At 46.5% G+C, this 11,948-nt stretch overlaps 1 protein-coding gene across 1 annotated transcript in view; it reads right to left on the reverse strand.

Moving 5' to 3' along the window:
* snx29 (sorting nexin 29) overlaps positions 1-11,948 on the reverse strand; it is a 100,514-nt gene that overhangs the window by 45,401 nt on the left and 43,165 nt on the right. The window contains exon 16 of the mRNA XM_012838967.3: positions 2,303-2,419. Within this exon, the coding sequence (XP_012694421.1) occupies positions 2,303-2,419 (117 nt within the window). The remainder of the gene's footprint in view (positions 1-2,302; positions 2,420-11,948) is intronic.

Below are 11,948 nucleotides of genomic sequence, written 5' to 3' on the forward strand. Positions count from 1 at the left end.
GGCCTGGAGAGGCTATCAGTTACAGAGTACAGGACTCTGCTCAATGACTAGGACAAACTGGGGAGCGTGTGTGCACTTGTGTGTGTGTGTGTGTTTGTATACGTGTTTGTGTGTGTGTGTGTGTGTGTGTGTGTGTGTGTGTGTGTGTGTGTGTGTGTGTGTGTGTGTGTGTGTGTTGGGGGTGTGGGGTGGTGTGTGTGTGTGTGTGTGTGTGTTGGGGTGTGTGTGTGTGTTGTGTGTGTGTGTGTGTGTGTGTGTGTGTGTGTGTGTGTGTGTTGGGGGTGTGGGGTGGTGTGTGTGTGTGTGTGTGTGTGTGTGTATGTGTGTGTGTTGGGGTGTGTGTGTGTGTGTGTGTGTGTGTGTGTTGGGGGTGTGGGGTGGTGTGTGTGTGTGTGTGTGTGTGTGTGTGTGTGTGTGTGTGTGTTGGGGTGTGTGTGTGTGTTGTGTGTTTGTGTGTGTGTGTGTGTGTGTGTGCTGGGGGTGTGTGTTGGGGGTGTGGGGTGGGGTGTGGTGAGTTACAGCAGAGTGAGATGGAGGGCATGAATGGACATCGTGGGCCACATGTTTCAGTGTTGGGAGGAAACATTGTGCTTGTGTAGGGAAGGGTACGTGTGTGTGTGTGTGTGTGTGTGTGTGTGTGTGTGTGTGTGTGTGTGTGTGTGTGTGTGTGTGTGTGTGTGTGTGTGTGTGTGTGTAAGAGTGTCTGAGTATGTGAGTGAGTGCAACATTGTGCATGGGAGAATGTGAATCGATGAACTGAAGGTTTGTGCTCTTTGTGTCTTTGTGCGTGTCCTTTAGTGTATGCATGTGAACATGAAGTAGGAATATGTTGGTGTTAACAGATTCACGTTTCTTTGGTTGGATGTATGTGTGTATGCATGTATGTGCATATTTATATACATACATATTATATTTTGACGCAGGTGTGTGTGTGCATGTGTTGTGTGAGAGAGAGTGAGTGTGAAACAGAGAGAGAGAGAGAGAGAGAGAGAGAGAGAGAGAGAGAGAGAGAGAGAGAGAGAAAACTATTGCTGAGTCTGTTGGAGGAAGCGGGTGGGTTCAACAACCTTAGGCTGGAAACAGGGCCAGAGGCAAAGCCTGGAAAGAGGGAAGAGGAAAGCAGCATCACAGATACGGTCTCTAGCTCCAAGTAGAAGCCTGGAAAGCTAGACCGGTGGCAAAAGAAAGATGCCGTCTGCTCATTTACCCGGGGACCCTGGGCGCACTCTTTCAAAAGGGCACATTTAATTTCGAACTGCTCTTAATGTCGCCCGTTGCCTCGCTCTTTCACGGGAGATCATTCTATTTCCCCCGCGGCTCATGTAAAATAGAAACAGGCTTTAACATTCGCTGCTGTATTTCAGAGCCGCTGACACTTAGAGGTGACGGGAGGCAGAGGCACCTCTCACCCGCGTCCCTTTCAGAATGACACCCTGGTTTAAAAAAGACCTATATAAGCAAGAGCAGGAGGGCAACGCCAGGGCCAGTTAGCGTTATAAGTCACGGCGCAGGAGAGGGCTCAGACAGATTATTGGCTCGATTGATGTTCCACGGAACTAAATCGCTCCCGTGTCATCTGACAAATGCTTTTGGCTCCTGGACTCCATATGCCCTTGAGCGGTTGATGATGTGCCGGGCAGGTGTGCTACGGCATAGTACTATGTCCACAGAGAGAGTGAGAGAGAGAGAGACAGAGAGAAAGAGAGAGAGACAGAGAGAGAGAGAGAGAGAGAGAGAGAGAGAAAGAGACAGAGATATAGAGAGAACTGTCAGGGTGAACATTCCGTGTGCTAGTTTTAAAACACTGTGTGTGTTTGTCTGTGTCAAAAGGAGAGAAACAGAGGACAATGGAGAGCGTGTACTCACTGAAGGATTGCGTGTGTGTGATGGAGAGCAGGTGGGAAGGGAAGAGAATAGGCACAGGAGGAGTGAAACAGTGAAGTACCATTGACCTGGATGCTTTTTGTGAAAGACCACCAACTGAGTTAGTGTGAGAGTCAGACAGAGAGAGAGAGAGAAAGACAGCAGGGAAGAAGTGCAAGAGAGCTTCTTGAGTTGGTCTATGGGGTGGGGGGTATGTATGTAGAAATGTGGGTACAGAAGGAGAGAGAGAGAGAAAGAGAGAGAGAGAAAGAAAGATAGTGAAGAACAGAGAGAGAGAAAGAGAGAGAGAGAAAGAAAGATAGTGAAGAACAGAGAGAGAGAAAGAGAGAAAGAAAGATAGTGAAGAACAGAGAGAGAGAGAGAGAGAGAGAGAGAGAGAGAGAAAGGAAGAAGATGAAGAAGAAAGAGCTCTACTCACCGGTCCACGCAGGTCAATGAGCTCCTGTCTCATCTGGCTGATCAGGTGGTCTTTGGCCATGAGCGAGCGGTAAAGCCTTTCATTAAACTCAATCAGCTCGCCGTGCATCTCAGCCACCTGCACGCGCGCACACACATGCCGACACATACACACACACACACACACACACACACACACACACACACACACACACACACACACACACACACACACACACACACACACACACACACACACACACACACACACACACACACACACAGAGGGAGAGAGGAAAAGAATCAGACCCAGGTGTGTAACAATGTAATTGGAGTCTAGGTCTCTGGCAAGAACACAGGACTGGATCATACTGCATCTGGCTGCAAATGCACCGATAAACACCGCACAGCGACCGCCATCAGTGCAGACGTGCGATGCACAGAGAATCACAGTCTACAGAAGGCATTTAGAAACATTTCCGCATCCCTAAGTGGCTAATTAAAGCTGTATAATTCAGCCTTTTGACATTTGAATTTCGACAAAGTGTCCATCCTGCTTGCATAGCAATAGTACTTTGGGTTAAAAAAAATAAATACACAGGATTTACACAACAGCACTGAAATTCAGATTTGGCTCTCTTTTCAGCTGAAGAGTTATCTGGAGTTGCTCTCGTCTTTACTGGTGAGTCAGCGCTGTCAGTCAGGCTTGTGGCGGCGGCGGTGGCAGCGGCTGCCTCTTCTCCCAACCCGAGAAGCAGCTTTTTCACCTGCGGTTTAAGACTTAAGAAGGTGACTCGGCTTCGGAGGGCAGGTTTTAGGCACCCACAACAAGCAAGCAAGAGCATTAATCCAAAAAAAAATGTTTTCAGTTTTAATTTTTTCGAAGACATGTTTCAAACAAGTCAGGACAAGGAAGGTATATGCAGGGAGCTGAGGTGAGACCGAAAAAATCGCAACGTTTTGCAATCGTAACGCAACCCGACTGTAAGACGAGCATCGTCTTCATCGCCGGCATCATCATCGGCGTCATCTCCGATCCAAAAGTTGGCCCTGACTGCTGGCAGAGCCAGAGCCGCCGTCAGCTGTCACATCGGCAAAATGACAGCGACGTGGAGACGGGTCGCTGTCAATAGCAGCGGCGGCCCTGCCAGGCAGCTGCGGCCTCTATTCATTTGTTTATGGAAATGAAGTGTCAGTGTGCATTTGGGGCGGGCACCGTGCCGCATGACAAGTGAATTATGTCAGCTCTGACAAACGGCGGCAGGGCACCGGCGGGCCTGGTGCTCCCTTCTAGAAAGTTCTGTGCTTCAGACGAGGGAAGGTGTGTGAGTGTGTGCGTGTGTGTGCGTGCGTGCGTGCGTGCGTGTGTATGCAGATGAAGATCAGAGTCTGACAAGGAAGCGCCAGTTAGGGGAAAAGAGCAAGCAACAGAGCAGGAAGTTGTGCGTTCACCCCAGTCGTGGCCCATATTTCATGTCAGAGCCTGTTCTGTATCTGAGCGCTACAAGCAGCTACAGAAATGCTTTGGGGTCACGGGTAGCCTGGGCATGATATGAGACATGAAATCCCACGTCACAACGTGAGCCTAAATGTCACACCCCATTCTCAGCCGAATCTCAACAATATATTATTAGCAATAACGACTGAGGTGTCACTGTGAGCTGTGCAGCTAAATGATGGCCGATTACGGTCCCACTCAAAGAGCCTATGAAGTCACTGGGTATTTACTTCTCCGTTATACGTTCCATAAACAAACCCGAGGGTCATTGGTGCAGCTTCCTGAAAAAAGCGAAGCCCGTAGGCCCCATCATTCAGCACAACTAATCAGCTCACTGCAAGGCCTGAAAGTTTGCACTTCCCCCCCTGTTTTTAATGAAGCAAGGCTGTCTAAACCTGCACATCTGCCCGCCAAGCAATTAACTAATGGGGCTTGAGCGGAGCAGCCTGCTGGGAACCTTCCACCTTCCGCACCCATAACAAGACAACAGGCAGCGGCAAATAACGCCACAACGTGCCACCGAGAACTTCAAACGGCGCCTTCACTTACGGCAGATACACTACTTATGACATCCTCCAGCTTTAAATAGTTTCTGGTTGCCTGGCGATTGTTAGCTTTACGGGTCATTTCGCTGCATATCTATTTTTGCAGTGGCGCTTAGTTTGACAATTTAAGAAAGTGGATGCTTGAGACTTAAAAAAATTAAAAATGAATAAATAAATAAAAAATAAATAAAGAAGTGACCTTGTCTAAAACACATTAAAAGCCTGGGTAGCAGAGCCTTGGAACAGCAAGATGCGCTGAATGTTTTTTTGGGGGGCTTTTCTGTGAAGACGCATCATCATCTGCCATCGTGCTTTGAAATGGATTTTGAAATTCACCAAACCGGGAGTGAACTAGTGGCCCCCTTGATGTCGCTTAAAAACTGCAGACGAGAAGAGACAAAAAGGGCACACTAATACACACGCACACACACACACGTACACACACACACGTACACACACACACGTACACACACACACACACACACACACACACACACACACAGAGTGCGTGTCGCATATCCCAAACAAGCAGTCGTCACTCTAATCCTTTGACAGAATCGAACCAAGCTGCAAGATTCGTGGTGAGGGATGGGGCAGTGAGATTTTATTTTTACCCACTTATTTATTTCCTCTATCCATCTATTTCAGATGCGCTTTTATCTTATTTTCTTTCTGTGAGTGAGCCATACGATGTAAAAGCAAAGCCTCACGTGTTCATGCCTGCTTCGGCTCACACTGTCTTTATCACAAAGTCGCACAACTGATCTATCATCAGCTTTGCCCTTTAGCTAACAGTGAACCCGACTCTGAAATGGAGCAGAGACAACGGATCCCTAATCAGCACTTGCGCTCAATGAGAGATGACTTCCAGGCACATCACCAATTCTCCGCGCTCCACCCGTCAGGCAAAGCCATTCATCACTTCCATTTATTTATTTGTGGCCCCTGACTTTCCGGTGGGACTCGTTTTTCTTCCCCCTCCTTGACGAAAAAGGAAAAGTCATTTTAATCGTGCAGAAATCCAACTAATTTCCTGCCCAGAGAGATCTAATCGGTTTGTTATTTTGTTGGCTTAGTCCTTTACCCCATAACGATGGGTGTCTTTCCCTCTCCCTCTCTCACTTTCTCTCTCTCTTTCTCACCCCCCATCCCCTTTCTTTTTTATTTTCTACTCCTTATTTTCAGACCTCCACTTCCAATTTGCCTGAACGGGCAGAAGTCTCCCACTGTTGCGACAAGCCCTCATGGCTCATTACCGAGGCCCTGCCACGCGATCGGACTATTCATCTGTTAGCATGACAAGTGGCCCTGGCTTCCCGTGCACCACAGATTCCCGCTTTCACCAGACCCACTTAGAAGACCCCCCCCCCCCCCCCCGCCCCCTAGAAATCTGGTGAAACAAAGCCCAGCTGCACGTGTGGCGTGGCAAAGTGGTAATTCCGCCCGCCGATGGAGAAGCCCAACCAATTCAGAGTGACGCACACGAAGACGGCTGGTGCTTCATATGTAAATACGTTTAATACTATAGAATATGCATATGGAGTGAGAGAAATAAATAAATAAATAAATAAATAAATAAAGCGGCGTTCATTATTCCATTCTGCTGAGGCTTGTTTACCTAGGGCTTTGAGCTATGCAGACGGAGAGAGTAACATTTCGCTGCGTCTTTGTTGACGGTAGGAGCTGTAATAACTAAATGACTTTTTCCTAGGCTGCTTTTTACAATAATTAATACACCCAAGGGAATTTCTCACAGATTTAAGGTCTGATAAGGATGGAGACCCACAGAGAAAGTGTGTGTGTGTGTGTGTGTGTGTGTGTGTGTGTGTGTGTGTGTGTGTGTGTGTGTGTGTGTGTGTTGTAGAGGTGCACAGTGATGTCATTACTTGTATCTGTTCAACCACCAAAATGATCTGTCTCTGTATCTGTATTCGGATGGAAGACCAAAAGTAAGAGTTTACTTGACTGAGAGTCTATGAATATCATGAAGTAGAGACGCACAAAGCGGTTGACTCTAAAGTCATTGCAAGGCCAATGCTGATGTAAACAGTAGTTGATGTGTTGAGCAATTTATAAAATGCCAAAATGTGTCAATATTTAAACCAGCATTGATGTGTTTCATCACAGTTCAGAAATATCATTTAGTTTACAGTTTTTGACATATGACATATCGCTTATTTATTTTTTTGTGCAAGGCCAACATTTTTTTTTTTTTTCATGCACTTTGACTAGACTGCATCAGCAGTTGTACCAGAGTGCAGCATTGGTGCGTAATGGCCAGCTGAAATCACCCTACCTAAACACAATCTCCCATGTCCTAAATCCAGTGAAAATGCCTCAGGTATATTTTACCGCGTGACCCTGTGACCTCTATCCCAGGGCAATCCTCTGCGCTGCTTGATTACCAGAGCACACACACCACCTGAGAACCAGCCTCAAGCTGACTCCATTTCATTTGACTGCAAGCTCAGAGAACCCAAATCCCAGATCAAACTGAAATATCAAATTCCATTACCAGTCCTCTGATGGGCGCGGGGCGGAGGGAGGTGACGATAATATTCTGCAAATTATTTTATTTTAAACCCAGGATGCCACAAGCATTTTCAAAACACACACACAGACAGACAAACACATACACACACACACACACACACACACACACACACACACACACACACACACACAAACACATACAAATAACACAGAGGGAGGGGAGGTGGTTCTGAGCAGAAACATAAAGCACATTGGTCATACTGTGTAGGAAGAGTTCACGGAGAGAGCTTGGACCCTAAAGCAAAAGAGATTACCAGCTCCATATGTTGCTGCCATAAGAAATACATCCTGTGTGTGTGTGTGTGTGTGAACAGGCCAGCATGAAAGCGTGTTTGTGTGCGTGTGCGTGTGAGAGCCAAAGAAATGTGTATGTGTTTGAGCAAAAAGCACGCACACACACACACACACACACACACACACACACACAAACACACACACACACACACAAAAACACACACATATATTTTACATTAGTCTAAGTGATTGTGCGCAGGGTTTCACCAAAACAGGTGCTACTCAGACAGCAAGCACTCTGCATGTCAAAAAGAGAGGGGGGTGTGGTGGGGGGAACGGCTGAATGAGTGGAAGGGAAAGACAGACAGAGAGTGACAAGAGTTAGTGAGTGAGAGGGAGAGAAGGAGTGTATGTGAGTGTGTGGAATGAGTGACAGAGAGAGAGAGAGAGAAAGAAAGAGAGAGCGAGAGAGAAAGAAAGAGAGAGCGACAGAGAAAGAAAGAGAGAGAGAGAGAGAGAGAGAGAGAGAGAGAGAGAGAGAGATGGAAAGTGTGGCCAAGCTGAGCTCTAATGCCTGTAATTGGATGTGAGGCGAGTTTGAATGCAGACGGAGACGACAGGCTCTGGCAGCAGCAGCGGTGGCGGCAGCGGCGAGAGAAGAGAGAGAAAGTGAATGAGAAAGAGGGAGAGAGAGAGAGAGAGAGAGAGAGAGAGAGAGAGATGCCAAACGGAGGGAGAGAAAGTGGAGAAGGAGGAGTGTGACTGTAGGTGGCAGGGTCTGACTCCAGCAGACAAACTGTGACAGAGCCAGCGTTTACTCAGCGCTCCCCATCACCATTAATAGGCCAGGGAGTACACAGTAGTGTCAGTATGAATTAGTGTGTGTGTGTGAGTGTGAGTGTGTGTGTGTGTGTGTGTTTGTGTTTAAAAATGAAGTCTACATAAAGGCACTTAATCATCAGTACAGGAAAATTAGGAATCTTTGTGTGAGTGAGTGTGTGTGTGTGTGTGTGTGTGTGTGTGTGTGTGTGTGTGTGTGTTCATGCGTGCGTGCGTGCGTGCGTTCGTGCGTGCGTGCGTATATATATATACACATACATGTATATATGTGTGTATGTGGGTGTGTATGTCTGTGTGTTTTTGCACATGCATGCTGATGAGAGAGACCTGTAGTAACACAGACATCAACAGCCTCAGAAAAGCGTCTGTTAAGGGGACAGACGCTGTCAGGTAAGGGGAGGGCAGCTGCTGGCGGAGGCAATAATAGCAGGAACAGCACAAACAACAGACCTCCCTTAAGCCAGGCTTACATTACAGTGAGCGTCATGTTTGTTTATCATAATTTAGCATCACCGCTGTGGAATACATACCGATAAGAACCAGCATTCACATATGATGCATATAATACTCTTCTCATTTTTATCAGTAAAATCAATATTTGCTGATATGTATATATGTGTATATCAGTCTTGATCAAAGAGAACATCGAGGCAGAGAGCACTCTATTCTGATCTAAATGATTCACTCTCTACAAGTAATCACATACTGCGATTCCTCTATTTGATTAATTGCACTAAAAAAAATCTCATTCTGAACTACATTTCCCATGAACACCGTCATCCCAGAGTGTCAAAGGGACAGGCATTTTGAGTCAGTCACCGCTTTCCAAATCCATGGGAGAATACAGAGAGAAAAAAAACCTGTCATAAAAACACCAAACCCAAAGAGAGGAAGAGAGGAAATGGGTATGAGTGGGGAGTTATAAAGAGGGAAAAGGAGATTTACACATTGAGTAGTGAGGCGTTCGGTCTGGCGACTGAGAGACAATCACCCAAGCGACAAATGCGTGTAAGGGAGAAAGCAATCTAGTCTGGAAGTGATGCCTCAATCTGTCTGTGGACACACTGCCTCAGATTCGGGCAAGCTTAAGCAAAGACACACACACACACACACACACACACACACACACACACACACACACAAACACACACACAAACACACACACAGAGAGTGAGAGACAGAGAGAGAGAGAGAGAGAAAGAGAGACCTGTACAGTGAATTTATACACAAATATGCACTCACACAGACACTACATCTTGAGCAACTCCGCTTCTCTAGGGTCAGGCTAAGAGCAGGTCACCTGTTCCCCGTGCATACCTTGTGAAGAACATCCACATGATGTCCGTTTCACTGAGAGTGGATTCAAGTAGACCCCAGTAAGCGCCCAAAGCCCTAGTGTGAAAGCACCCTTTGAATCCACATCCGAGGCCATTTTTGTCTTGTATAAACACTCTAATTTGTTCTTTTGGTACCCGGGTAAATAAATTAGAGGGCTTTCTGCACTGTGAGAGTGAGAAAAGTTTTAAAAGGGGTGGTGGAGAGGTGTGTGAGTGTGTGAGTGTGTGTGTGTGTGAGTGCGTGTGAGTGCCTGCGCATGCATTCACACCGTCAGATGGTGCAGCAAGACACTGTAAATATCAGCTTTCAGCAGCGCCCGTCCTCCTGATAGAAGTACACATGCTGAGTGTTTCACGTCCCATAAATTACAGTCCTCCGGCACCTAAGCAAACACTGCCTCCAGACAGAGGGGGCTGCGGAGGTCGGAGACGGCTTGTGCAGAGGTAGCGGGAGTAGGGTATGGAGGGGGGGACCCCTGCCCTGGAGACGTGTTCTGGGTCTTCATGCTGTGGGGAGAGGAGCCGTGGTCGAGACAAATCCGAGCAACCTGACCTCTTCCTGCTTTTAATACCTTGGTCAATACCTCTCTCTAGCCATGCAGAAAAAAAGGGAGAAGGAGAACTAGAGAGAGTGAATGAGGGAGTGTGTGAGAGAGAGAGAGGGGGAGAGAGGGGGAGAGTGAGTGAGTGAGTGAGTGAGTGAGTGAGAGAGGGGGAGAGAGGCGAATGATGTCGCCATGCCAACAGACAGGAAGTTTGGCGGCCCTGAGGACCTTCTCATTCTCCGCAGCTACACTGAGGCCCAGACATACCAATACATACTGAGGGACACAGTCACTGTGGACAGACTCTCCTCACTACACTACTTAAACAGAACTCAGGACTCATGTCACAGAGGAGCAGGTCGATGTAGGTAAATAGGTCAGTAGAGATAGAGAGTGAGGAGAAGGGGAACGAAAGAGGGAGAGAAGGAGGCAGAGAAATGTGTGAAGGGAGTAGAAAAGTCGACCATCTCTGGAATCGGACCATGGAGACCCAATGAGTCTGTATGGACTTCTCTCCACGGTGTCAATGGCCAATCAATGTGTGTGCGAGTGGGTGTGATAACTCACCCATTCCAACACACATCCAAAAAACACACACAGACGAAAGCTCGCAGTTTCTCTTGAGGCACTTGAGATTTGAGTTGCTCTCGAATGTAGGTCAATAAACCTAAATTAGCCCTGGTGGAACTAAGAGGCAAAGGGATCAAGTTTCCGACACCAATCAATAAGGATGGGAAGTCCTCTCCCTATAAGCGATACCCCATCATTCCTGTCTATGAACCACATCTAGATGTACAGATAGAGAGATGGATATCTATACGCCTTTCTTTATTCTATTAATACGCAGCTATTAATAGATGTGGGTTACTGGTACCACAGCTCTAGTTCATTCTCTTCCCTATTAGGTCTTGATATTGGCAGGAAGACGAAGATGCCGCTATGGACGGCCCATATACTGGTCTTCTCTGCAGACAACGACCCTCTGCATCATGGGATATTGGAGGACTCAAAGGCTACATACTTGCCAAATGAAGAGAATGTACGGACTCTAGAGCTGAACATTTGGGAACCTACCTCATGCCCTGTGTCTCGGAAAATCCCAACTGAGAATGTCAGAAACGCTAGCGAACACATGAATAAATGAGAACTCTGGGGGGGAAAAAAAACTACATAATACATAAATACATACAGAAGTGAAAGGAGAGTTTTCCCCCAACATAAGCAGAATTATGACTCATTAAAGAAATATAAACACATTCATGAATTATTCATGCCAAGCTCATTATCCAGGGTCATCCCTTTTTTTTTTTTCTTGCTGCTGTCGCTCTCTCATGGAATCACTCGGGTGGCTGTTACCACCACACACAAACGCACACACACACACACACACATATAAACCTCAAATTAGCACAAATGTGCGTAGTCACAGAGAGGATGCGTTGTCACTTTCACCTGAAACAACCTCCGTAGAAAGGAAAAAAATACGCCCTCGTCTACTCTGCTTTTCATGAAGTAACTATGACAACAATATTTATCCTGAACCATCAACCATAGTCTGAGACAGACATAACAGTGATGTCATAACCAGGCTCATTAACTGAGGCTCTTTTCAACACAGCAACAACAAAATAAAAATTTGAATGTCCATGTTAAATCAGAGTATTATTAGATTATTACATCTGCTGAGTCATGTTAATGCTGAATCGTGAAAGTGGAGGTCAGAACAGCCGACAGCTAGACTGTCCTCCAGGAGTTGGAGTTTCAAGCTCCAGGAATTAAGCCCTTGTCTATGTTTTGTGCCAAAAATCTGGATTAGCTAATTACTGTGGCTCTTGAGCCAGGAGGAGCCAGTGATGAGTGAAGTCATCTGGCTTAGTGCGTGGAGCAAAAGCACCACGGACAATGCATTTATGTCCACAATATGACTTCATATTTAGCACCTTTAGGTCTTTGTTCAAAACTGAAGTTTACTCTTTAGAAATCTACTTAGAGGAGATGGCGCTGCTAGACTATATCTCACTAGCACAGTTTTCACAGGGTTACGGTCTAGAAACTCTCAATTGAATTAAGACTAATCGACGCTATTGAAGGCACAAACAAAGATTCATTAACTTAG

Source organism: Clupea harengus, chromosome 23, assembly GCF_900700415.2.
Source record: "Clupea harengus chromosome 23, Ch_v2.0.2, whole genome shotgun sequence".
In the NCBI taxonomy this organism is placed as follows: Eukaryota; Metazoa; Chordata; class Actinopteri; order Clupeiformes; family Clupeidae; genus Clupea; species Clupea harengus.